The 27,076-nt window shown below is 45.4% G+C and overlaps 2 protein-coding genes across 5 annotated transcripts in view; one reads left to right on the top strand and one right to left on the bottom strand.

Moving 5' to 3' along the window:
- LOC130540060 (uncharacterized) overlaps positions 1 to 27,076 on the bottom strand; it is a 101,098-nt gene that overhangs the window by 37,272 nt on the left and 36,750 nt on the right. The window lies entirely within an intron of this gene.
- LOC130540058 (kinesin-like protein KIF6) overlaps positions 1 to 27,076 on the top strand; it is a 92,812-nt gene that overhangs the window by 34,634 nt on the left and 31,102 nt on the right. For 3 of the 4 annotated variants that reach the window (XR_008954299.1, XM_057058939.1, XM_057058941.1), the window contains exons 5-6: positions 13,259 to 13,368; positions 27,036 to 27,076. The exon at positions 27,036 to 27,076 is cut by the window's right edge and continues 89 nt beyond it. Coding sequence is in view for 3 of the 4 variants with exons in the window: in XM_057058939.1 (XP_056914919.1) it covers positions 13,259 to 13,368; positions 27,036 to 27,076 (151 nt within the window). In the remaining variant the exon portion in view is untranslated. Of the gene's footprint in view, positions 1 to 3,825; positions 3,977 to 13,258; positions 13,369 to 27,035 lie in introns of all 4 variants that reach the window. The other variant, XM_057058940.1, reaches the window with a different exon arrangement.

The raw sequence follows: 27,076 nt of genomic DNA, 5'->3' as shown, positions 1-27,076 counted from the left end.
ATTAAGCAAAGTAAGCTGCCGGTAGAGTCAAGTTGAGTGGGTCAGCGGGATGGGGGTTAGTATGCAGCTCTGAAGGCGGCGATACCTGTAGATGAATACAAAAGGGAGGGGAGCAGAAAAACTACACAAGAAATAACATCACTAGTCTACTTGGTGAGCAGGAGAGGAGAGGAGAGGAGAGGAGAGGAGAGGAGAGGAGAGGAGAGGAGAGGAGAGGAGAGACAAGACCATTTCCCAGTGGGGTGACAGAGGCCTGTCAGGTGATCATGTTTCTGGACCCCGGCAGCCTTGGCCTATAGCAGCATAACTAAAATGCTAACCTAATGATTAGACGATCCCCTAAGTATGATAATTTGTCTGTCTATGATAGTAACTGGAACTACAGAATTAACAACAATAAGCTTTTTCAAAGAGGTAGGTTTTAAGTTTGATCTTAAAAGTAGCGATGGAGTCAGCCTCCCGTACCTGGACAGGGAGCTGGTTCCATAGCAGGGGGGCCTGGTAGCTAAATGCTCGGCCCCCCATTCTACTCCTAGAGACTCTGGAAACCACAAGTAGACCAGTGTTCTGAGAGCGGAGCGGTCTATTGGGCTGATAAGGTATCACTAGCTCCTCCAGGTAGGATGGAGCTAGGCCTCTGAGGACCTTGTTGGCCAAAAGAAGGGTTTTAAAAATTATTCGAAATTTAACGGGCAGCCAATGAAGTGATGCCATTACAAGAGTTATGTGATCCCTTTTGTCAATACCTGTCAGAACTCTGGCTGCAGCATTTTGGATCAACTGGAGGCTTCTTAAAGAGTTGTTTGGACACCCTGATAATAAAGAATTACAATAGTCCAGCCTGGAAGTAACAAAAGCATGAATTCACTTTTCAGCATCATGCCGCGTCAGTAGCTTCCTAATCTTTGTGATGTTCCTCAGGTGAAAAATGGGACTTCTAGAGACTAATTTAATGTGTGAGTTGAAGGAGAGATTTTGGTCAAAAGTTACTCCTAGATTCCTCACAGAGAGACTAGATGTTAATGAGATACCGTCTAGAGTGATCATGTGATCTAATCTATCCCTGAGAGGTTCAGGACCAAACACCATGACCTCAGTTTTTCCTGAGTTAAGGAGGAGGAAATTTGAAGAAATCCAGGACTTTATGTCTTTAAGACAGGTCTAACTTCTCTGTCTCCTCTGGTTTCATGGATAAATAAAGCTGAGTGTCATCAGCATAACAATGAAAATTTATCCCATGCTGCTGAATAATGTTCCCTAAGGGAAGCATGTACAAGGTGAAGAGGATTGGTCCAAGTACAGAACCTTGAGGAACTCCATGGCTAACCCTACTGTATGAGGAGGGAACACCATGGACATGAGCAAACTGGTATCAATCAGATAAATATGATCTAAACCAGTCTAGTGATGTCCCTTTAATCCCAATCACATGTTCCAGTCTATGTAACAGGATGCTGTGATCAACTGTATCAAAAGCAGCACTGAGGTCCAGCAGAACCAGCATAGAGACCAGTCCATGATCTGAAGCTATGAGAAGATCATTAGTAACTTTAAGAAATGCTGTTTCTGTGCTGTGATGAGCTCTAAAGCCTGACCGAAACATCTCAAACAGGCTGTTCCTCTGCAGGTGCTCCAGTAACTGAGTCACCACCACCTTCTCAAGAACTTTAGAGATAAAAGGAAGGTTGGATATTGGCCTATAATTTGCTAATACATCAGGATCTAGTGATGTTTTTTTAAGCAACGGCTTAATCACTGCCACCCTGTAGGACCGGGGTACATAACCTGTCACTAAAGAACCATTGATCTGGTCCAGGATAGAACTGCCTATGAATGGTAAAACACCCTTCAACAGGTGTGTTGGGATGGGATCTAAAAGACACGTGGTGGTCTTGGATTTATGAATTAGCGATGACGCCTCAGAAAAATATATAGGGCTGAAGGAGTTTAAGGGCTCGTTGGAGAACCTGTATGTTCCCACAGTCAGCACATCTGGTGATGGTCCAGTTGTTGGGATGGCCTGGTTAGCTTTCTCTCTGATAGCTAGAACTTTATCAGTGAAGAAGCTCATGAAGTCTTCACCACTAAGGGAAGAAGGGATACACGGATCTAAAACACTATGACTCTTAGTTAATTTGGCCACAGTGCTAAAAAGAAACCTGGGATTGCTCTTATTTTTCCCAATTAAAGAAGAAAAATAAGCTGTTCTAGCCTTATGGAGGGCCTTTTTATAAACTAATAGACAGTCTTTCCAGGCTACATGATAGCTGTCTATTTTACAAGAATGCCACTTCCTTTCCAGTCTTCGTACTTTCTGCTTGAGGGTCCTGATATGTGAATTATACCAGGGGGCACACCTCCTCTGAGTTACTATTTTCTTTTTCAGGGGGGCAACAGAATCAAGTGTGATTCTCAGTGAGGTTGCTGCACCTTCCGCAATAGAGTCAACCTCAGCAGGGCTAAGATTATAATGATTTACCCCTGGGGAAACACACAGTGGTCCTGGGATTAGCACATGGATCACTTCCTTAAACCTTAAGCTACAGCATTATCTGAAAGACATCTACTATAGTAAGACTTTGTTCTGAGGATAGAAGAATCCTAGACGACAGTTCGGCAAACAGGATGTCCTTTGGAATATGACCATCATCCATCCGGCAGACATGGCCCAGCCAACATAGACGTCTTTGCCTCAGTAGGGAGTACATGCTTGGAAGCTGTCCTCTCTCTAAGATTGCCGTGTGGTTGACCATGTCTTTCCAGGTGACTCCCAGTATACGCGTAAGGCACCGAAGGTAAAAACTGTTTAGCCTCCATTATTGGTGGGAATATAGGGTCCAGGTTTCGCTACCATAGAGGAGTGTTCTAATGACACAGGCTCTGTACACCTGCACCTTTGTATGTGTAGTGAGCTTTGCATTGGCCCATACCCTCTTTGTCAGCTTCCTGAAAGTTGAGGCAGCTTTTCCAATGCGTCTACTGAGCTCAACATCAAGGGACAGATTGTCAGTGATGGTGGACCCGAGGTAGGTGAAGGTGTTTATGGCTTCCAATGTGTAGTTGTTGATAGTGATGGACGGAGGATTTTCAGTGCCCTGTCCCATCGTCTTGGTTTTGTTCAGGCTGATGACCAGGCTAAAGTCCTGGCAGGCGTGGGAGAAATTGTCCATGAGGGTTTGCAGGTGCTCTTGGGAGTGTGCTACCACTGCTGCATCGTCGGCAAACAGCATGTCCCTGATGACGAGCGGCCTGACCTTTGTTTTGGCTTTCAGACGGGCAAGGGTGAAAAGGTTGCCATCTGTCCTTGAGTGAAGGTAGACTCCCTCAGTAGCTGTACCAAAAGCTTGGCGCAGAAGCAGGGAAAATAATGTCCCGAACAGGGTGGGTGCCAGCACGCATCCCTGCTTGACACCGCAGCAGATTTTGAAGGGGTCCGAAGTGGATCCATCAAACTGGATGGTGCCATGCATGTCGGTGTGAAATTACTGTAGGATGCGGAGAAGTTGAGGGGGGAAGCCTATCCGTTCGAGCAGCTGGAAGAGACCGGTCCTACTCACAAGGTCGAAGGCTTTTGTAAGGTCAATAAAGGCCATGTAGAGTGGCTTTCTCTGCTCTCTGCACTTCTCCTGCAGCTGTCTCAAAGAGAAGATCATCAGTGGTGGACCTTCCTACTCTGAACCCAGCCTGTGATTCTGGGTAGATCTTCTCAGCGAGGACCTGGAGTCTATTCAGCACAACTCTGGCAAAGAGTTTGCCGGTAGTGCTGAGAAGAGAGATGCCTCGGTAGTTGTTACAGTCGCTCCTGTCTCCCTTGTTCTTATACAGGGTAATGATGGTGGAGTCCCTCATGTCATGTGGGACAGTGCCTTCACACCAGCACTGGCAGAGGAGCTTGTGCAGTTTGTCGAGAACAGCAGGCTTACCACACTTGAGGACTTCAGTTGTGATGCCATCGCTGCCTGGTGCTTTACCACAGGTTAGGCTGTCTATAGCTTTGCTTAGCTCCTCCGTTGTTGGTTCCATGTCAAGCTCTTCCATTACAGGTTGTCGCTCAACATAGCAGAAGGCTGCATCCGGGACAGTATTGTCGCTGGCATAGAGCACGGAGTAATGTTCTACCCAGCGGTCGAGTTGTTTAGAGCGGTCTGTGATGGTTTCACCTAAGGCAGATTTTAGTGGGGCAATTTTGTGATGTGTTGGTCCAAGCACCTTTTTAATGCCGTTGTGCATGCCTTTGGCGTTACCAGAGTCAGCAGCTGATTGGATGTTGCTGCAAAGCTGTAGCCAGTAGCTGTTGGCGCAGCGTCGTGAGGTTTGCTGGAGTATCTTCCTTGATGATCTGAGGGCACGCAGGGTCTTATCGTTTGGCGTGCATTTGTAGTTGGTGAGGGCAATACGTTTTTGTTCCAGGATCGGAGTCAATACCGATGCATTGGCTTCAAACCAGTCATTGGACCTTCGCAGCTTTTTGCCAAAGACCGCCAGGGCTGATCTGTGGATGGTGTCGCGTAAGCCGTCCCAGTACTGCTGGGCAGAGCAGCACTGGGGTAGAAGGGGGTAGAATTCCTCAAGGGCACTGAGGAATTTTCAGATTCAGATTCAGATCCTTTATTGTCCCACACGGGGAAATTTACAGTGCAACAACAGCAGCAAGAGCATGCAGAGAAAAATAAGATAAAATCAAATAGAACAGGATTTGGAATATACAAAGAGGATGTGTATTTACAATAATCCAGATAAATGGATACTCGGCCTCTGTATACCTGTACATAGTACAGAGGGTGAATACAATATACATATCAGAATATATAATATTCAGATTGTGTTAGCGGGCATTATGTTTATTGTGCAGTCTGATAGCCGCCGGCAGGAAAGGCAGCAGCTTTGGTTGGGTCAGCTGGTGTCCACGCGAGGGGGTCCTTTTGGTCTGGCTCTGTGGAAATTTTTAACCTGCAGTTTGATTTTACAGCAGACTAAAGAGTGATCTGTGTCGCAGTCTGCACTGTGAAAGCTGCGTGTTTGGAGGACATTTTGGAGGTCAGAGCGCCGTGTTATGATCAGATCCAACTGGTGCCAGTGGCCAGAACCTGGATGCCTCCAGGAGACTTTGTGATGGGGTTTAGACTGAAAATATGAGTTGGTGATGCACAGGTTGTGATATGAGCACAGCTCAAGGAAACGCTGCCCGTTTTCATTCATTCTGCCAATGCCATGGAAACCTAGGCAGGATGGCCAAGCGTCGTGGTCTGCACCAACTCTTGCATTAAAGTCTCCAAGCAGGTAAAGCTGATCTTGATTGGGGATGTTTTTTACTGTCACCTCCAGCTCGTCATATAATTTGTCCTTAACTTCTTGAGGGGCGCTTAATGTTGGCGCATACACACTCACCAGGTGGACAGATCCCCTAGGGTTAAGATTCTCTCTGATCCACCAGTGGGTGGTATTAATGCTCCCAGTAGCATGTTCTTGACTGCAAAGCCAACCCCATATTCCCTGGTTTCACCAGGGGGCTTCCCTTGCCAGAAGAAGGTGTAGTCCCTTTCTCTCAGTGAACCTGAAGAGAGGAGTCGGGTTTCCTGAAGGGTACAGATGTCCGCCTGAAGTGGCTCTACAGCCAATGAAATCAACAGTAGTGGTTACTTGTTCTTTATCGTTATGTTATTTAATCAACGTTAGTTGATGAAAGATCAAAATGTCTTGTCCTCTTGTCCTCTGAAATCCAGCCCTGAGAGGAGGATGTCAGATATTTCCTGCAGCAAGGAACTCAACAATGTATTTTTCCAGGGGCGCAACAGGGTAGGGAAGGGTAGTACCCTACCCCCACTAAACCCACCAGCAGACCATGCAGACCTGAGGCAGAAAGAATGAACACCTTGTCTTCTTGTCTTCTATGCCTATTCTCTCCTCTAACTCTCCTCTACCTCTACCTCTCAGAATCAGGGTACTTTATTGATCCCTTTAGGGGGTGTCCATTAGGGAAATTAGCATCTCCCCAAAGAAATGTACAGCACTGTTTAAAATATTAAAAATAATAAAAATAAAAATAGAATAAAATAAGAAATAATATAGAATACATTAAAAATAGAATATAAATAAAAAACTATAGAAATGTAAATAAATGAACTGAATGAATGAATGAACTGAATGAATGGATGTCCCAGTATTATGTTATTGCAGTGTTGTTCCAGTCCTTGTGTTGGCCCTCCTCCCCCCCATTGAGGAGTTGAACAGTCTGATGGCTCGGGGGATGAATGAGTTCCCCAGTCTGTTTGTCCTGTACTTGGGGAGGCGCAGCCTCTGGCTGATCAGGCTTCTCTGGCTGTGGATGACAGTGTGCAGAGGGTGGCGGACATTGTCCATGATGCTCCGCAGCTTGTCTATGGTTCTCCTCTCTGCCACTGTCACCAGAGGGTTCAGCTTCATCCCAACCACCGAGCTGGCCCGCCTGATCAGCTTCTCCAGCCTGGAGAGGTCTGCTTTTGTCACACTCCCCCCCAGCACACCACAGCGTAGGACAGGACGCTGGCGACCACAGACTGGTAGAACATCCAGAGGAGTTTCCTGCAGATGTTGAAGGATCTGAGTTTCCTCAGGAAGTACATCCTGCTCTGGGTCTTCTTGTACAGCTGCCTCGTGTTGCTTGTCCAGTCCAGCCTGTTGTCCAGCCACAGCCCAAGATATTTGTAGGTCTGCACGCCCTCCACCTCCTCCGTTCCTATCTGAACTGGTCTAGGTCTCGGTCGGTCCCTCCCAAAGTCAATGACCAGTTCTTTAGTTTTGGAGGTGTTGAGCTGCAGGCCGTTGTTGTGGCACCAGGCAACAAAGTCCCTCACCAGGCACCAGTACTCCTCCTCTTCGTCGTCTCTGATACATCCAACGATGGCTGTGTCATCTGCAAACTTCTGAATGTGACACATTTTAGAGTTGTAACAGAAGTCCGAGGTGTACAGAGTGAAGAGGATGGGGGACAGCACAGTCCCCTGTGGAGCACCGATGCTGCTGACCACAGTGTCAGACGTGATGTCCTTCATCCTGACGAACTGCGGCCTGTCGGTGAGGTAGCTGGAGATCCAAGCAACCAGGCAGGGGTCCACTCGCATCTGTAGAAGCTTGTCCTGTAGGACAAGGGGCTGGATCGTGTTGAAGGCACTCGAGAAATCCAAAAAGAGGATTCTCGCTGTGCCACTCCCCTTGTCCAGATGCGAGTGGACTCGGTGCAGCAGGTAGATGATGGCGTCCTCTACACCGACCTTGTCCCGGTAGGCGAACTGTAAGGAGTCCTCAGTGTGCTGCACCTGGGGCCTGAGGAGGTTGAGGAAGAGCCGCTCCAGAGTCTTCATCATATGTGAGGTGAGTGCCACCGGCCGGAAGTCGTTCAGCTCACTCGGTCTGTTCTTCTTGGGGACAGGAATGATGCAGGACGTCTTCCATAAGGTGGGCACTTTCCCCAGCTCCAGGCTGAGGTTGAAGACCCGTTGTAGCGGCTCCCCGAGTTCAGCAGCACAGGTCTTGAGGAGCCGGGGGCAGACTCTATCCGGTCCAGCTGCTTTTCGGGGCCGGAGCTTCCTGAGTTCTCCCCTCACCTGGTCAGCCGTGAAGCAGGGAGGATGTGGGGATGGTGAGAGCAGGGGGATGCAGGGAGGATGTGGGGATGGTGAGAGCAGGGGGATGGGGGTGGTAGAGGGTGGAAGGGTGGGAGGAGGGAGGTCAGTAGAGGAAGGGGAGGTGGAGGAGGGAGGAGGGGAGGCGGGGTTGGGGGAAGTTGTGGTGGGTGGCGGGTTGGAGGGAGGGGGGGGGGGGGTAGAGGGGGGCTCGGCTGCTGGGGGGGGGGGGGGGGGGGTGGAGGGGAGCTGGGCTGCTGAGGTGGGGGGCAGAGGATTGGAGTTGAGTGGGCTGACTGAACCTGTTGAAGAATTGGTTCAGGTCGTTTGCCCTCTCCACTCCTCCCCCTTCCGTGCTGGTCTTGGCTTTGTGACCAGTGATGGTCCTGACACCTTCCCAGCATGTTGTTATCAGCCAGCTTCTTCTCCACCTTCTTCCTGTAGGTGTTCTTTGCCTCCTTCAGGCAGCGTTTCACCTCCCTCTGCGCTTCTTTCATCTCCTCCCTGTCTTTATTTCTGAAGGCCTTTTTCTTCTTATTGAGGACATCCTTGACTTCCTGTGTTACCCATGGCTTATTGTTAGGATAACACTGTACAGTCTTGGTGGGGACAACCACATCTACACAGAAATTGAGGTAGTCTGTGAGACGGTCGGTCATCCCATCTATGTCCTCTTCATGTTCCCCCAGCAGTACATCCCAGTCCGTGATGTTGAAGCAGTCCTTCAGAGCCTCCTCTGCTGCAGGAGTCCATCTCCTGATGGAGCGTGTGGAGGCTGCCTGCCTTTGGACCAGTGGGGTGTACTGGGGCTGCACGTACACCAGGTTGTGGTCCGACTTGCCCAGTGGGGGGAGAGCGATGACTCTGTATGCCTCCTTGACGTTGGTGTACAGTAGGTCGATCGTCCTGTTGTTTCTTGTGGGGCAGTCAATAACCTGGTGGAGAGCAGCCAGTGTGGAGTCCAGGGTCACATGATTGAAGTCTCCAGAGATGATCAGGAGGGCCTCAGGGTGCTTGGTCTGCAGCCGTGCAGCGACGCTGTGGATCTTCTCACACGCAGTTGCTCCGTTGGCCGTGGGGGCAATGTACACACACAGGGCGATCACGTGACTGAACTCCCTGGGCAGGTAATATAGCCGCATGCTGACGGCTAACAGTTCCAGATCTGGGCAACACAAAACCGCCTTCACAGAGACATGGCCAGGGTTACACCAACGGTTGTTGGTGTAGATGATTAGTCCCCCTCCTTTGCTCTTCCCGCATGCCTTTGTTTCCCTGTCCGGTCTCACCGCGGTGAATCCTCGCAGGTCCACGTTAGCGTCGGGTATGGTAGCGGTTAGCCACGTCTCTGTGAGAATAAACAAGCTGCACTCACAGTAAATATATATATATATATATATATATACAGTATATATAAAAAATGCTTATTTCCACCGTAATTTCCTAATCTAATTTTAGAAAGAAAATAATTTTTTTATTTATACAAGCCGTGCCTGTCTATAAGCCACATTTTAACATAGGTCGCAGAAGAACTCAGACTAACAACAACTAACAAAAACAGGGTTAACACCAACCTGAACCCACAGACACACTGCCACAAAGCATGCTGGGAAATTCCCACACTGACCCTCCCCAACACGCTACACTACCTTTGCTTTTCTTTTCAAACAGTGCCTGTGACGTGGCAGTAACACAGCAGCAATACGGCAGTAACACAGCACCAACAGGGCTGGTTAAAAAAACATACCGGTAAAATTTCTTCTTGCATTTTCCATGATGAAGGTCTGTTTATGCTAATTTTATTCATACACAAAGTTACATTAAACTTGTGTCTTCCTCGACATATATATATATATATATGTATGTATGTATGTATGGTGTGTGTGTATATATATATATATATATGTATATATATATATATGTGTGTGTGTGTGTGTATATATATATGTATATGTATATATATGTGTATATATATATATATGTGTGTGTGTGTGTGTGTGTGTGATTGAAGACTTCCCTTCGTTGACGTGTCTTTCATTTTAATGAGTTTGTTGGGCATGAACTCCATGCTGCCACATTCCCATTGGCTGAGCGTATTCCTTTCTCTCCTCTACCTATCCTCCCCCTTCTCCTCTCTCTCTACCCAGCCGGTCATCAGCAGGAGGGTCCCCCAACATGACCCTGGTTCTGCTAGTTTGGGGTTAGGCCCTGGGATTCTGTAAAGCACCTTGATACGAGCGCCTGTTCCCAGGCCCTGCTTCCTCACTGGAAGGTGAGATGGTGGGATTAAGGAAATCTTCGAAGTATTCCTTCCACAAATCGACAACATCCCGAGCAGCACACCATCACCACTATACACAGTGTTGACAGTGCACTGCTTCCCCTTCCTCAGATGCCAGATGGTGATCCAGAACCTTTTCGAAGCCGTCCGGAAGTCGTTCTCCTTGGCCTCACCGAACTCTTTCCATGCCCGGGTCTTTGACTGGGCAACTGCTGTAGCTGCACTCTGCTTGGCCTGCCGGTACCTATCTGCTGCCTCAGGAGTCCCACAGGCCAATAACGCCCGATACGACTCCTTCTTCAGCCTGACGGCATCCCTCACCGCTGGTGTCTGCTAGCGGGTTTGGGCATGCCCACTCAGACTCAATGTCAACCACAAGGTCAAAGCTCTCCCGGAGGTGTGAGTTGAAGATCCTTCTGACAGGAGACTCTGCCAGGCGTTCCCAGCAGACCCTCATAATACGTTTGGGTCTGCGGGATCTGTTCGGCATCCTTCCCCACCATCGTATCAACTCACCACCAGGTGGTGGTCAGTTGACAGCTCTGCCCCTCTCTTCATCTGGGTGTCCAGAACATGCGGCCGCAAATCCGGTGACACGACCACAAATTCGATCATCGATCTGCAGCCTAAGGCGTCCTGGTGCCAAGTGCACATGTGGACGCCTTTATGCCTGAACAAGGTGTTTGTTATGGACAATCTGAGACGAGCACAGAAGTCCAATAACAAAACACCACTCAGGTTCAGATCAGGAGGGCCGTTCTTCCCAATCACACGTCTCCAGGTCACACTGTCGCATCCGGGCAAGGGAAACTTGAAACCAATGTTGTTTCTCGTCATTAGGGGGTCATGGGCTACGCTTTGTCTGGTCCCTCACCTAGCACCTGTTTGCCATGGGTGGCCCTACCAGGGGCATAAAGCCCCAGACAACAGAGCTCCTAGGATCATTAGGACAGGCAAACCCTCCACCACGATAAGGTGGAAGCCCAGGAGGGGGGAATTACCTCCAATAATTAAAACATTTTTGTTTTTCAGATCCAAAAATAATATCTAAATTAAATCTCTCAGTATCCAGCCTTGACATATCTCTCTCATTACATTGTCAAAATGGGTCTGAGGAATTCTGAAAACAGTGAGTACTGCACTAATGACATTCCTGACAGTTATTCATGCTATGTGGAACTTCCCACTGGTGAATAAGTTCAGGCATGAGATAAGTGAAAACCTTTCTGACTGGTTCCAACAGGCTATTTTGGCTTCCCTTTCACAGTGTATACTTGGTAGGTAAATATTACTGATATGGATGCAAAAACATCAAATTTTTCTTACTATGCTCTGCATGGCTAAAAGACTAGCCTTATGAACTGGAAATCAAGAAAAAAGATAAACCAAATTACCTTCGAGAGACTGGCATGCCCATGGCTCCCTGATGGCTTTGTCGGGTGGGGTACTATGGCTGCAGTCACAGGATGACCTGGGTTCATCCATTTTGGGTGCAGGCGGTGGGGGGTGGCTAGGGTGGGCCGTTGTGGTTGGATATGGCTGGTTTTGTGTGTGTTTGTGGGGGGGGATTCTTGGCCTTCCTTGGTTTAACTGCCCTTCTGCATGCTGTATGGGCAGTCTGGCCTTGCTTGGCCAGGGGTCATGCTTACCCTGGGCCAGGGACTCTGTCTGCATTGGGGAGGGGGCAGGGGCCCACCGACTTTGGTCCTTAGGAGTGAGTTGGGGCCTTTCCTATGGCTCTTTACTGCCAGTGGTGCAGTGCTGCCTCGCCACGATCACTGGTGGGGGAAGGTTAGGTCAGAGAGAGTGTGTTTCTGTGAGTGTGTGTGCATATGTGTATGTGTATATGAGAATGGGCATGTCTGTGAGGATGTATGTTGGTGTGTGTATGACAATGTGTGAAGGGCGTTGCATGAGTGAATGAATACTTGCGCGTATGTGTATGTATCTGAACATGTGTGTGAGGGTTTGTATGGGAAGCCATGTGTGCTTCTAGGTCATGACAGGATCCACTCAGGGGTGTGGGACTCAGTGGTTCAGGATCCTTGCATCGGCACTTAGGGGTGGTGCACTCCTCCTTCCCCCTTGGAGTGGGGTCTTTCTGACTCTGGATGATGTTGGGGATTTGGGCTGCCTCTCCTGGCTTCTCTTCAAGGCCTCATGAGTCCTGCATAGAAACCTTTGCACAGGGAGGACTAAAATCTCCTTTGCCTGTGCTGAAAGCAGCAGATCTTGGTAGCCCAGAGCGGCCTGGAATGGTGACACTCCAGTAGCCTAGCAGGTGAGGTAATTGTGGGTGTACTCTACCTAAGAAAGCCAAGAGTTCCAGGACAACAGGTTGACGGCAGTGACACAGTGGAGACCTCATTAAAAAACTGTTATCCTCTCTGCCTGCCAATTTGATTGTGGATTGTACCCCAAGGACTGGGTGACAGAGGCCTTGGAAAAGCCCTCCAAACTTGTGACGTAAACTGAAGATTCTGCCATATCAGAAGGTCAGAAGGAATGCCATGCACCTGGCTGATCAGAAGCTACAGAGAGGAGGGGAGTTTGGGCAGAGCACTAGGCAGACATGCCACAGTTTTTCACCTTTTTCTCAGAGAAAATCAGGATGATATTGATGTTCATCATGTCATGAAGGACAACGTTTACCAATAACTGGAACATAGCAGGGGCTTGGTGATAATGATGGACATATAAACCCTGCTGCCAGTGATCCTCCAATGTATTTCTTCATCACCTCCCACTCAGGTCGGGATAACTTGTACAGCTGACTGGATGGCAGGGTAGCAGGTCGATGTCGCAGTTTTAGGGTCAATGAGGTGGTATAGGGGGTTCTGTTTCAACAGAGGTTCTGTTTCACGGCCAGTACACTCACAGTAGTTTTTAAAACCACACAAAACCAGACCTGAAACCTCACCAGGGGCACGGGAAGGGTGAAGGATAGACTGGTTCATCACTGCTTGTAGGTCCTATTCATCTTCATATTCTTGACCAATTTATCCCTTTTGAGGTCACAGGGAGGGTCCACATATGGGCGAAGGCAGGGTACACCTCTACATAAGTCACCAGTTCATCACTATGTTGGCATTTGTGGGTTGAGTACCTTACTCATGGGTACCTCAACAGTGCTCTGAAGATGTTTTGGCAACTTCCCTACTACAGAACACTTTCCGGTTCTCAGGCTCAAACTCCAACAGACTGAGCTACCAAGCCCACTCAGCTTTGTAGCTTATTATTATTATTATTATTGTTATTATTATTATTATTATTGCTGTTGTTGTTATTGTTGTTGACATTATTATTACTTGAAAGGACTGAATGAATTAATCTAATTTGTGCTGTATGTCCTATTGTATATGTTTTTACTCAATAGGACAGGAACGAACATTTTACCACACACATCTCCTATCTTGAGATCTACAATGAGATGGGATTTGATCTTCTGGAATCCAGGAATGAGGCTTATCGATTGGATGACCTACAGTCAGTATTGTGATTGTATAACTTTTAATTTCAAGACTTATATATGCATAGATATCTTGTTCGTAGCAGATTAAGTTAAAAGCTTTGAATTGGGTGTTCATGGATTGGGCATTGCACACATGGTCAGTGGGATTGAAACCTGGGGATTTTGGAGGTAAAGTCAGTGCCTTCAGCTCACTCTGCTTCAGATTCTGAAAGTGGTTGCAGCCATGAAGGCACCAATTTGAAAGATTTGTAAACTTCAGGCAAGGACTTGACAGAGCCAGCTCAATGGTAGATTTGTTTATTAAAAAAACACCAGGACAAAATGGTAGCAAAAATACATTTTTAGACTAAAGTTCCATACAATACGTCACAAACATTCAAGCAAAAATCCATTACGCCATTGATGGTTCTCAATTTTTTTACCTGACCGAGGGGAGTGGTTTTCCATTTTAGGTTAAAATCATGGGTAAGGTGGACCAATGAAAGATAGGTGAAGGAGAAAGAATCAGCCTGTTGTGATCAAGCACATTATAACACATTTCTTTCCGCAGCTGATCTTGATATTTTTTTTCAGATTCCACTGTGGCACTACTGTACCACGATTCAGTGTTTGTGAATTTACATGAATGTTATTGTTGTAAATTTCTTTTGGTGGTAGCCGAGACGTGCTGATGAGGAAGGAATCTTTGCAGACACTGACTTGATTATCATAGATGTTTATTGGTATCTATCGGACACTGCAGTTTGCCCGAGGGAGGTTTCGTGGTCCCGTTGGTGAAGAACTCCGAAGTGCTTACATTGATAGCTCCTTCTTATACAGTCAAGTAAACACATTCTTCTCTGATGACCTCATGATACACAATATAGCAAACCCAATGGCATAGAGTTCAGTTAGTATCAAAAATGGGAGTAGTAGAAAGGCTTCATGATATACATCCTCATATGGAGAACAACCAGGAGCCTACGGGCTCCAGCATCACCTCTTAGCAGCTCATCTTAGCAATAACAAGACTTCCATCGCAATCTTAAAGAAAGGCAGAAGTCACAGGACACATGTGGAGCATATCCTAATATGGCACCAGGCTGGCTGCTAAACACATTGTGGCCTTACAGAAGTAAGGGCATGCACAGAATAGATACACAGGCTTCAGATACTACATTATGCATGCACTTACTCATGGCTTTATTAAGATAAAATATTTATTAAGATATTCTATTTCCCTACGGGGATGTATAAAGTAAATCTTGAATAAAATATAACAGTACACAAAGTTTTGAAAAGGTGAGGTCCATGAAGTGCAGGTTGTTTCTCTGATTGAAGGACATGTGACATCAAGAAAGGAAAGTGAGAAAATGGAGAAAATAAATACAAGGTACAAGTCACGAAAAGACGCTATCGAACCTCGTTTACCAAGATGAAACAATCAAACGCTGGTGAACTGAAGGCAGCAGCTTATTGAGACTGTTGATTGGAAACCAGCTGCAGGTGTATTGGTCAGCAATGGGGCATAAAAGTGTATCCACCATACTGAGAGAGAGAGAGAGAGACAGAGACAGAGCGAGACAGAGAGTAAGACAGAGACTTTTAACACCACTTTTATTTACAATCATACATAGAATAAAACATATATTAAATAATCACTCAATCTTTGTTACAAAAGGTAGTTTGAGAGTTTTAACTGTCCCTGCTCCGACACCCAACACAGGACATCTTCATGACCCCATAGTTGCTGGAACACTTCCAGGTTCATGGTGGCCCTGTAGAAGCCGAACTCCAGCATCGGTCTGGCTCTAATGTTCTTCTTCCACATGGCCACCATGTCACACATGTCCCGTCCTGTATCTTGTCCCTGCATGTTAGGTAAATTGCCAGTTTAGCCTTCCCCAGTAAGGAATTGAGAACCTGACACCTGGTGCGCTTCGTTTTTCTATATACAATGCCACCAATAAAAACCTGGCTCAGAGGCAGCACTGCCTTGAACTTTCCACCAACACTGATACCAGCCTCCATCGGCTGGTTTACTTGCTCCACAAACAACACCACCGCTCCGTTCATCCAGGTGGCTGACTTCACGGACCCATGTCCGCTGACGTCCCCCAGAGCAAGGGCCACCTCCTCCATGGTTTACAGAGACCTGGCCCCCACCTCAACGTCATGTCTCCGCGTGAACTGGGACAAACGCTGACTGGTTCCCCACAAAATACACCAAAAAACTAACCTAATTCTTCGGACTAGGTTTTCTCCTGGACCGAAAGCAGGCAAAACACAGTGGGAGTAGTGCCCAACACCAAAGTTTTTATTAAAAGGTCAGTTCAAAAGTCCTCCTGGACTGCAGGAGAAGCACTCATCCAGCCTTCCGGGCACACAGAGAGCTTCAGTCCGGTCCTGCATGTTCTTCCGTCCAACAGGGCTGTGCAGAGACCGTGGAAACATAATAACTCTCCGACACTGGCAGAAAGGCGCTCCATCCTTAAATAGGTGGCTGATGGAGATTGCCGACAAGTGCGTCCACCTGCAGCGCCAGCTGTAGCAGATTACCGGCTCCTCCACTTCCTGCAGGGGGGCAGGAAGAAGCAAGCAGGACCACAACACACGACCTGGAACCCTGGACCCCAACACTAAAAAAACAACACAAGACACCATCAACATCTAAATAAACTATACCGACAAAACAATAACAAGAAACACAGCTTAAAGAGCTGGAAAATTTGACAATTCTCACACAAGAACACTCTCAGTTGAGACCATGCTCCTCAGAGAGAGAGAGAGAGAGAGAAAAGAAGACACAAAGAAACAGCACAAAACACACAGGCCATGACAATAAATATGGATGTCATGCAGTCATTTGTGGCTGGTGAAGGAAGTTTGGGGGATTGCTATTGTTCAGTTAGGTCCCGAATCAAATCTGGCTGCTTTGTTTAAGCCCCAATGTATGTGAAGGGTGAAAAACAGCAAGGACTGGGTGTGTAGAAAGTAGCAGAGGGTTGTCTGGATGATGAATCAGAGTGTTGTTGTGAAAAGAAGAATTTCTCCTTGTGTGAGGTTGATGTGCCTGAAATGAAGCCTTTAAAGTGTACCGTAGTGTGTATTTGAGGAGTTTCCTGCTTTGCCCAGACTGTATATGGCACGGAAGATAATTGAACATTCATCAAGGGATGCCAGGCATTAACAAGAATATATATATAATCCTCATGCCAGTTTATCTGGATATGTTAACCATGACCAAGAAATGTCATACAATTTCTGATTACAAGAGTCTTAGAGGCTAAGATCTATCATATACGGAAAAGCTACCAATAGTCCACTCTGCTGTCAAAGTGCTTAATTTATTTGTGGATCCCAGAATCTTTAAAAGTAGAATGGTGGAGAGAGCTGTAACCTTTGTCTTACCTTTTTGCTCCCACTTTAGTTATGCTGCTATAGGCCTTGGTACAGAAACATGATACACTCATATATTTCTCTGACCTTATTGGTTCATGTTTCCTCATCTCGATCTCTTTCTTGTTTCGATTTGTTCTTTCTTTGAATCTATCCATAGACTTCGCTAACACCATAGTTAGGCTCTGGTCTTCTTACAGGCCTCCTAATCCATAGTTTTATCTCTCCGTGTTCGATAATAGTGTCATTCTCTTTCTGTCCTACCCACTTGCTTTAACATCCCCTCTAATCTTTTACCTAGTTGGCCAACAGTGGCCAAGGCATGCAAACCTGGTCCTGCTCAAGGTTTCTTCCTAATACATTGGAGTTAAAAGGGCACATATTGACAAAACCTCTCAGAGTGCTCTCATAGAGTTCCTAACTTAGCCTACAAAATCATCGCAAAGAATGTTAATATTAAAAAAAATTAATAAGAAGGCATATCCAAACCTTTGACTAGTATTGTCAATTAGCAATTAAACAGACCAATATTTTTCCAATTGTTATTTTCTTAAAATTGTGATGCTTTCAGATTGTAGATAATGAGTTCAGTGTCTTGACAAAAAATAAAAACAGAACTATGCTCTCACTCGTTTTCGGGGATTCCTTTGAATAAATGACTGAAAAAATATGACAAAGCACAGAGGAAATCATTCTATGGCACTTGTTAGATCCTTGACTTCACTGCTATGCCAGAAGTAAACATGCAGCTTTCAATTCAAGGGGTTTCAGCCTTAATCACTCACTTAATACTCATTTATTGAGACTTGTTCAAGCTGATGTCAAGAAGATTCATCCACCCACTAACTGTCTTCATCGAGACACTTATCTTGTTTACGATGAGCAAACCTCAGATATAACTGACAGGGTAGAAGAAAAATGCAGCACAGAAAAACAGAGTTTTAGAAATGAAAGAAGGAACTTTAAAAACAGTTTTGAAAAAGACACCCTAACCTGCAGCACAAACAGGATCCAAATCCAAACAGGACATACCATATTTTCACGGCCATAAGGCGCACTGTAATAAAAGGCGCAGTCTCAGTTATGGGTGCTATATCTGTATTTAAAACATACATAAGGCGCACCGTATTATTAGGCGCATGCTAAAACCTACAGTAAAAAATTACAACGGAAGTAAAACGGTGAGTTTCGACACATTTAGTGAACAAAATATTCATTCTTCCGCCACAAAACCATCAAAGTTTTCATCTTCTGTATCTGAATTAAACAGCTGCGCTATTTCAATGTCCAACATCCCAAATTCCTCTTCTTCATCAACTGAATCAGACTCACCGACCAGTTTCCCTTCAGCGTTGATGCCGCCTTTTGTGAAAGCTCTTACAATACATGAAGACGGTATCATAGCCCATGCGTCTACAATCCACCCGCATATGGTGGCATAACTTGCCCGCCGCTGCCTCATAGATGTGGCTGGGCGTGGTTAGCTTGTTGTGGCGGTAGGTGTGGAAGATGGCCACCCTCTCCTGGTAATCCGCGGGCAGCCACTGCACAACAGTTGTCCTTGCGCGTATGGAGAGATGCCGCCTCCTCATAAAGCGAAAACACCAATACGGACCTCCTTGGAAGTGCTCAATGTCCATTTCTTCAGCAATCGCTTTGGCCTTTTGTCGAATGGTGATAGTAGAGACGGCCATTCCAGTTGTTCGCTGTTCCACAACCAACTGTTCCACTCGGTCTTCCAGCTCGGGCCACCTTGCTTTGTTCCCGCAGAAGCTCAGCTTAGTCTTCCTCACTTTCGTTCACTTTCTTGTTTTCTCCACTTTCTGACCATGGACTCATTTACCGTATATTAAAATGTCTTGCAGCTGCTCGCTTGCCATTTTCAGCCGCATATTCGATGGCCTGCAGTCTAAAGTAAGCCTCATATGCGTGTCACTTGACCGGCGCCATTTTAGGGGGTCCTTACGCGTAGGTGTGCCGCTAATCGATTGGCGGAGCATTTACCGTAGTGCACCTACCAAAGGCACACAGCAGATTTCGGAACTCAGTCCACACACAAGGCGCACCATATTATAAGGTGGACTGTCGATTTTTGAGAAAATCTCAATGTTTTAGGTGCGCCTTATAGTCGTGAAAATAAGTCCTTGGAATACTTTCCATAGATAAGCAACCCAGTTCTTACAATTCACAGTGTCAAGAAATTAACCAGGAAATTTGGTAGACAGGACATTTGGTAGACAGAAAGATGTGAGGGAGCTGAAAGAGACAAAGTCAAATGAAAAACTAGGAGATTTACCAGGCAGAGGCTAGACAGGCTGGTCAGAAACAGGCAGGGATGGTTACAGAAAGTCAGTCTAAATCACAATGCTGGATAGTAAGGCATGGAGCTTGACCAATCTGGAAGAGAGTGTGTGCAAGGCAGGGGTTTATAACACAAAATAAGGTACTATATTGTCTGTTATTAAGGATTTGCTTTTTTCATTTTGACTTATTTGATTTGTGTTACAGCTGCACAACATCTTTTGTCATGTATGGGAGATCTCTGTGCTCGCTCCTCCTCCATCCTGCACCCAGAGATCTTTGCTGATAGATTCTCTCCTTCTCTCTCTCCCATTTTCTAGCTCCTTTCTGCCCTGCATTCTTATCACCAGTACTTTAAACCCAGCTTTACACACACTCTCTTACAGATTTTTCTGGAATTGTGAGTGTTCCTCAAGAGTAATTAAATGAGCTGAATGCAGAGGTCCAGTAAATAGCAATGCGGTGATGTGACCAGCTGATGGCAGCCCTCTCAGCTTCAACTTCAAATATGGTTCCAGTTCATTTGAAAGCCTGACTCTTGGCATCACCCATCTGAACTGGAAGGCAGAAAAGCCGCTTTTGTTTGTAGTTGTATATCGGACCTCTGCTGGGCCACATTCAGAGTTCCTATGTGAGTTATCTGATTTCTTATCTGACTTGGTCCTTAGAACGGACAAAGTCATTATCATTGGAGACTTTACTATCCATGTAGACGTTGTAAATGACAGCTTTAGAAATGGCTTCATTTCATTACTTGAGTCAGTTGGTTTCCTCCAACAGATAAACCAACCAACTCATAGCTTCAACCACACCTTAGATCTCGTCCTGACTTATGGTGTTGGGGTAGAACGTGTGTCAGTGTTCCCTCAGAACCTACTCCTGTCAGACCATTCTTTGATCACTTTCACATTTATGATTAAGGATTCTTCTATCCTCAGAACAAAGTCTTACTATAGCAGATGTCTTTTAGATAATGCTGTAGCTAAGTTTAAGGAAGTGATCCCTGTGCTAATCCCAGGACCACCGTGTGTTTGCCCAGGGGTAAATCATCATAAGCTTAGCCCTGCTGAGGTTGACTCTATTGCGGAAGGTGCAGCAACCTCACTGAGAATCACGCTTGATTCTGTTGCCCCCCTGAAAAAGAAAATAGTAAATCAGAGGAGGTGTGCCCCGTTGTACAATTCACATATCAGGACCCTCAAGCAGAAAGCACGCAGACTAGAAAGGAAGTGGCATTCTTGTCAAATAGATAGCTATCATGTAGCCTGGAAAGACTGTCAATTACTTTACAAAAAGGCCCTCCGTAAGGCTAGAACAGCTTATTTTTCTTCTTTAAATGAGGAAAATAAGAACAACCCCAGGTTTCTTTTCAGCACTGTGGCCAAATTAACTAAGAGTCACAGTGTTTTAGATCCACATATCCCTTCTTCCCTTAGTGGTGAAGACTTCATGAGCTTCTTCACTGATAAGGTTCTAGCTATCAGAGAGAAAGCTAACCAGGCCATCCCAACAACTGGACCATCACCAGATGTGCTGACTGTGGGAACATACAGGTTCTCCAACGAGCCCTTAAACTCCTTCAGCCCTATATATTTTTCAGAGGCGTCTTCGCTAATTCATAAATCCAAGACCACCACGTGTCTTTTAGATCCCATCCCAACACACCTGTTGAAGGATGTTTTACCATTCATAGGCAGTTCTATCCTGGACCAGATCAATGGTTCTTTAGTGTCAGGTTATGTACCCCGGTCCTACAAGGTGGCAGTGATAAAGCCGTTGCTTAAAAAACCATGACTGGATCCTGACGTATTAGCAAATTATAGGCCAATATCCAACCTTCCTTTTATCTCTAAAGTTCTTGAGAAGGTGGTGGTGACTCAGTTACTGGAGCACCTGCAGAGGAACAGCCTGTTTGAGATGTTTCAGTCAGGCTTTATTAATCAATCAATCAATCAATCTTTATTTATATAGTGTCTTATACAATCAAAATTGTTTCAAGGCGCTTTCCAGAATCCCAGGGCCTGACCCCAGACAAGCAACAGTGGCAAGGAAAAACTCCCCTTTAACAGGAAGAAACCTTGAGCAGGACCAGGCTCATGTAGGGGGACCCTCCTGCTGATGGCCGGCTGGGTAAAGAGAGAGGAGAAGGGGGAGGACAGGGAGAGGATAGGATAGGTAGGAGAGGAGAGGAGAGGAGAAGTAGAGTGAAGGGGAGGTAGAGGAGGGGAGAAGGAGGAGGAGGGGAAAGAGGAGAGGAGAGGGAGAGGAGAGGCACAGAGCACAGAAACACGCACAAAAAATATGATATACAATCACTTCAGCGGGGCCGGAGGTCATTATGCAGCTCCGAGGGCGGCGATACCTGTAAATAAATGGGGGGGGGGGGGGGGGAGCAGAAAACTACACAGGAATCAGCATAACTAGTCTGCTTACAAGAAGAAGAGGAGAGGAAACCATGACCCAGTGGAGTGACAGAGGCCTGTCAGGTGATCATGTTTCCGGACCCCGGCAGCCTTGGCCTATAACAGCATAACTAAGATGTGACCTAACGATTAGATGACCCCCTAAGTATGATAATTTGTCTATGATAGTAACTGGAACTACTGAATTAGTAACAATAAGCTTTTTCAAAGAGGTAGGTTTTGAGTCTGATCTTAAAAGTAGCGATGGAGTCAGCCTCCCGTACCTTTAGAGCTCATCACAGCACAGAAACAGCACTTCTTAAAGTTACTAATGATCTTTTAGCTTCCGATCATGGACTGGTTTCTATGCTGGTTATGCTGGACCTCAGTGCTGCTTTTGATACAGTTGATCACAGCATCCTGTTACATAGACTGGAACATGTGATTGGCATTAAAAGGACAGCACTTGACTGGTTTAGATTATATTTATCTGATAGATACCAGTTTGCTCATATCCATGGCATTCCCTCTTCATACGGTAGGGTTAGCCATGGAGTTCCACAAGGTTCTGTACTTGGACCAATCATTTTCACTTTGTACATGCTTCCCTTAGGGAACATTATTTGGCAGCATGGGATACATTTTCATTGTTATGCTGATGACAGTCAGCTTTATTTATCCATGAAACCAGAGGAGACTGAGAGAAGTTAGTGAAGCCTCAGACCTGTCTTCAAGACAAAAAGTCCTGGATGTCTTCAAATTTCCTCCTCCTTAACTCAGGAAAAACTGAGGTCATGGTGTTTGGTCCTGAACCTCTCAGGGATAGATTAGATCACAATGCTGGATAGTAAGGCTCAAGACACACCTTTTTAATCAGGCCTTTAATTGATTTTCTGATTATTTTCAATTTATTTTATGTCTTATCCTTATTTTAGTTGACACTTTTACTGTTTTACTCCCTCAGTTCTTAGTCTCTCAGTTTTTAGTCTTTACATCTTTCATCTCATTTACTGTTTTAGTCTGTTTTAGTCTTAGTACTGTTTTATTCCCTCAGTTCTTATTCTCAGTTTTTAGTCTTTACACCTTTTATCCCATTTACTGTTTTAGTCTGTTTTAGTCTTAGTACTGTTTTACTACTCCAATTCTTAGTTCCTCAGCTTTTAGCTTTTATACCTTTTATCCCATTTACTGTTTCAGTCCTTCAGTTTTTAGCTCCAGTGTCTCCTCATGGTGTTTCCTCATGGGGGCCTGCCAGGCTGGGAGATGTTTCCGGTCTACCGCTGGAGGTGCTGTCCCATTGTCGACCCTGGCCTGGGTGGTTAGGGGGCTCTGTGCTTTGGCTCTGTGCTTTGGTGTGGAGCCTCTGGTCTGTCCGGGTCGGGGTGGTCTTTGTGGCGGTACCACCTGTGGTCACGGACCGTGACCTCCCTCGGCCTGGTGGGCCTCCAAAGGTGGCGTCTCCTTCGCCTCAGGTCTCGGTGCCCAGCCATGTCTCAGCTTGCCTCAGCTTGTTTATGTGTGTGGGTGTGTGTGTAAGTGTGTTGTATGCATGTGTGTGTGTCTGTCCTTTTCTTGATTCTGTTGTTCTCTTTGCTGTTTTTATCCTTTGTGAGGCACTTTGTGCTACCTAGCATATGAAAAGTGCCATATAAATAAAGATTGATATTGATATTGATATTGACATGATCACTCTAGATGGTATCTCATTAACATCTAGTCTCTCTGTGAGGAATCTTGGAGTAACTTTTCTCCTTCAACTCACACATTAAAATAGTCTCTAGAAGTGCCTTTTTTCACCTGAGGAACATCACAAGGATTAGAAAACTACTGACCCACCATGATGCTGACCTACAAGGTCCTCAGAGGCCTAGCTTCATCCTACCTAGAGGAGCTAGTGACACCTTCCCAGCCCAATAGATCGCTCCACTCTCAGAATGCTGGTCTACTTGTTGTCCCCAGAGTTTCTAGGCGTAGAATGGGGGGGCCGAGCATTTAGCTACCATGCCCCCTTGCTATGGAACCAGCTCCCTGTCCCTGTCGCTACTTTTAAGATGAGGCTTAAAACCTACCTCTTTGCAAAAGCTTATTGTTACTAATTCTGTAGTTCCAGTTATTATCATAGACAGACAGATTATCATACTTTGGGGGTCATCTAATCATTAGGTTAACATCTTAGTTATGATGCTATAGGCCAAGGCTGCTGGGGTCCAGAAACATGATCATCTGACAGGCCTCTGTCACCCCACTGGGTCATGGTTTCCTCTCCTCTCCTCCTCTCCTCTCCTCTCTCTCCTCTCCTCTCCTCTCCTCTCCTCATCAAGTAGACTAGTAATGCTATTTCCTGTGTAGTTTTTCTGCCCCCCCCTTCTGTATTCATTTACAAGTATCGCCGCCTTCACAGCTGTATACTGACCTCCGACCCTGCTGACCCACTCAACCAGCAGTTTATTCAATTCAATTTAATTCAATATAATGTATTTTTGTATGTATTTTGTTGGATCGCATTACCTCTTGTGTGTCACTGCTAATCTGCATGTTCTTTGAATGAAGACTTCAAGATGAATAATGCCAATTTCAAAATGTATTTAGCAACAGAACCAATTCAAGATACAAATATTACAGAGCTCCGGGCCAGTTCATAACCCTACAATAACATAGTCCATTGCCAGGGCATGAAATCTGACAACCTAACTATCCCTTGGCCCAGTCTTTTATAGAAACACAAATGCAAATTATCAATGCTAATGCAGTCCAATCCAGTTCCTCTGCTTGGATGACCTCGTCCTCTTCTTCCAGTCCCATTTGGTGTTGGTACAGTCCTTTTTCTCCATTATCTTCCCAGGTGGCCAGATCAAAGTTCACATTCTTCATGCAAATAAGCTTATCAACCCCACCCTGATGTCCCATTTTATAATGGGTGTTTAACACCTCCCGCCTGACTGGCTCCTGAGATTACAATAGTCTAAACAACAATCCTGTCAAAGGAATGTCTCTGATCTTTATTACATTTGCTAATGAGTCTACCATGCCTAACTTCTAAAGTAATTTCCAAAAGAAGACAGGAACATATGGTAGAACACATAATAACAAGATAAAGACAATTCTCTTCAATTTCTATGCTCTATGCCTCTCCTCTCCTCTCCTCTACCTCCCCTCCCCTCCCCTTCCCTTCCCTCTACCTCCTCTCCTCTCCTCTCCTCTCCTCTCCTCTCCTCTCCTCTCCTCTCCTCTCCTCCTCTCCTCTCCTCTCCTACCTATTCTATCCTCTACCTGTCCTCCCCCTTCTCCTCTCTCTCTACCCAGCTGGCCATCAGCAAGAGGGTCCCCCTACATGAGCCTGGTCCTGCTCAAGGTTTCTTCCTGTTAAAGGAGAGTTTTTCCTTGCCACTGTTGCTTGTGTGGGGTTAGGCCCTGGGATTCTGGAAAGCGCCTTGAAACAATTTTGATTCTAAAAGACGCTATATGAATCAAGATTGATTGATTGATTGATTAATAAAGCCTGACTGAAACATCTCAAACAGGCTGTTCCTCTGCAGGTGCTCCAGTAACTGAGTCACCACCACCTTCTCAAGAACTTTAGAGATAAAAGGAAGGTTGGATATTGGCCTATAATCTGCTAATACGTCAGGATCCAGTCATGTTTTTTTAAGCAACGGCTTTATCACTGCCACCTTGTAGGACCGGGGTACATAACCTGACACTAAAGAACCATTGATCTGGTCCAGGATAGAACTGCCTATGAATGGTAAAACATCCTTCAACAGGTGTGTTGGGATGGGATCTAAAAGACACGTGGTGGTCTTGGATTTATGAATTAGCGAAGACGCCTCAGAAAAATATATAGGGCTGAAGGAGTTTAAGGGTTTGAACAGTCCAGCTTGTTCCCTCTCCCAGTTGTCAGTCTCTGTTGCCACCCAATGGTGGTCTGGAACCCAGAAGCAGCCAGCCCAAGCAGGGGATGAGGAGGGAGACAGTAACAGAGGTTGACTCGAAAACACCAGGGTTCAAGCTTTCCCACTGTGCAAACAAGCACAAGACCCTGTGTCCCTGTGTTGACTATTGTGGGTTGAATAACATCAGTGTCAAGAAGCACTGTCCCCTTCAACTCATCACCGCTGCTTTGAGCCCTTTCAGGAAATGTCTTTCACTAAGCTCGATCTCTGCCATGCCTGACCATCTACTCCACTCACAAGACAGTGTCAAGTGGAAAATGGATTTCAATACACCCACTGGCAATTACGAATATACTGTATAGTTATGCCCTTTGGTCAGACGCATGTCAGCAGTCAGTCCGCATTTCCTTGAACTAGGTCACAGGTATGGACAGATCCCATACAAAAAAACACTTAAAGAATCATTGGTGGTGTTTTGAGTTATTATCCACTTAGAGAAGGACGCCATGGGTTTTCCAATTAAAATGGGGTTCATTATCTTCAAGCAATAATCATTGGAATTCAAAGATATTAACACTTGACATATATCGGTCTGTGCACAGTGTTTGTAGATGACATAAGTTTCACATTTTTTAATTGACTAAAATCAGTCAACTTTTGTGAATTTTCTAATTTATTGAATTGCCCTATAATGTTTTTTTTTTTTTTTTACCGTATTTAACAAATGTATTCCTTTTTTTTTTTTTTAAACCAAGAAATTATTTTAACAGCACACAACAGCATCAATGTCATGCAGAGGCAGGGTATGTTCACTATACAGTATTTCTTCTGTGGCTTCTCAGCACTATTCATCCTTTTGATGGCTGTTTTAAATGTACGCAATTCTCCAGCACCTGGGACATTTGTGCTATGGTCCCCTGACTACTAATTGTGTTATGTGCTGTGGCATTCTGAAATGCTCTTCTACCTTTGTTCTGTCACATTATTACACTACACCTGTAGGGTCTGTACATCTTCAAAGTGAAGCAAATCTTGCTTTTTTCCCCCAGCTTCCTTTTCCACTTTTTATGAAACTTTTATAGTGGAGTTAAATGTACTTCAGGTATTTACAGGCTGTTTAGTACCCCTTTCTAGTATTTTAATTATACCTCATTAATATCTAAATATGATAGTAGTTTAGCAGACAACAAAGTGTTTCTAAATATTTAGATGTGGGTTTTTTTCATAGCATGTAGACTTTGTGTATATATCACATTGATATGTTCACTTTTTCTGGGTTTGGTTTTATAGTAGTTCTTAATCGATTACTAAGTCTGAGTTGTAGCTCACAACTGCCTTGCTCCATCACTGTCAATGTGAGTCCAGTATCTGCTGTCCTCGGAGGTAGGCAGTGATCATCAGGACATATATTTGGGTTTAAACACAGGACCTCCACATGCTTAAGGAAGAGTATCTGTCCCTCAGCATTTGCCAGAATTTCCTTTGCATTTTTTTTGGTGGAAAAATCCAAAGGACTGACCACTTTTAAGGTATTTATATCTACATGATCTGACATGATGAGCTATAATCATGTCAGCTTTCAACTTTGATCCATTGTGGTATGTTAGTAATGAAGAGTGTCAGATGAAGTCATTCTTTTTTTAAGAATACTGTGTTTGAGATTATTTATTGCAGCAAGAGCCAACAACATATTCTTTAATGTTTCAGAAAAGTTACAATCATGGAGGACCTGGACCATAACATCCACC

Source organism: Takifugu flavidus, chromosome 16 (assembly GCF_003711565.1).
Source record: "Takifugu flavidus isolate HTHZ2018 chromosome 16, ASM371156v2, whole genome shotgun sequence".
In the NCBI taxonomy this organism is placed as follows: domain Eukaryota; kingdom Metazoa; phylum Chordata; class Actinopteri; order Tetraodontiformes; family Tetraodontidae; genus Takifugu; species Takifugu flavidus.
This window is presented reverse-complemented; position numbering and strand designations above follow the sequence as displayed.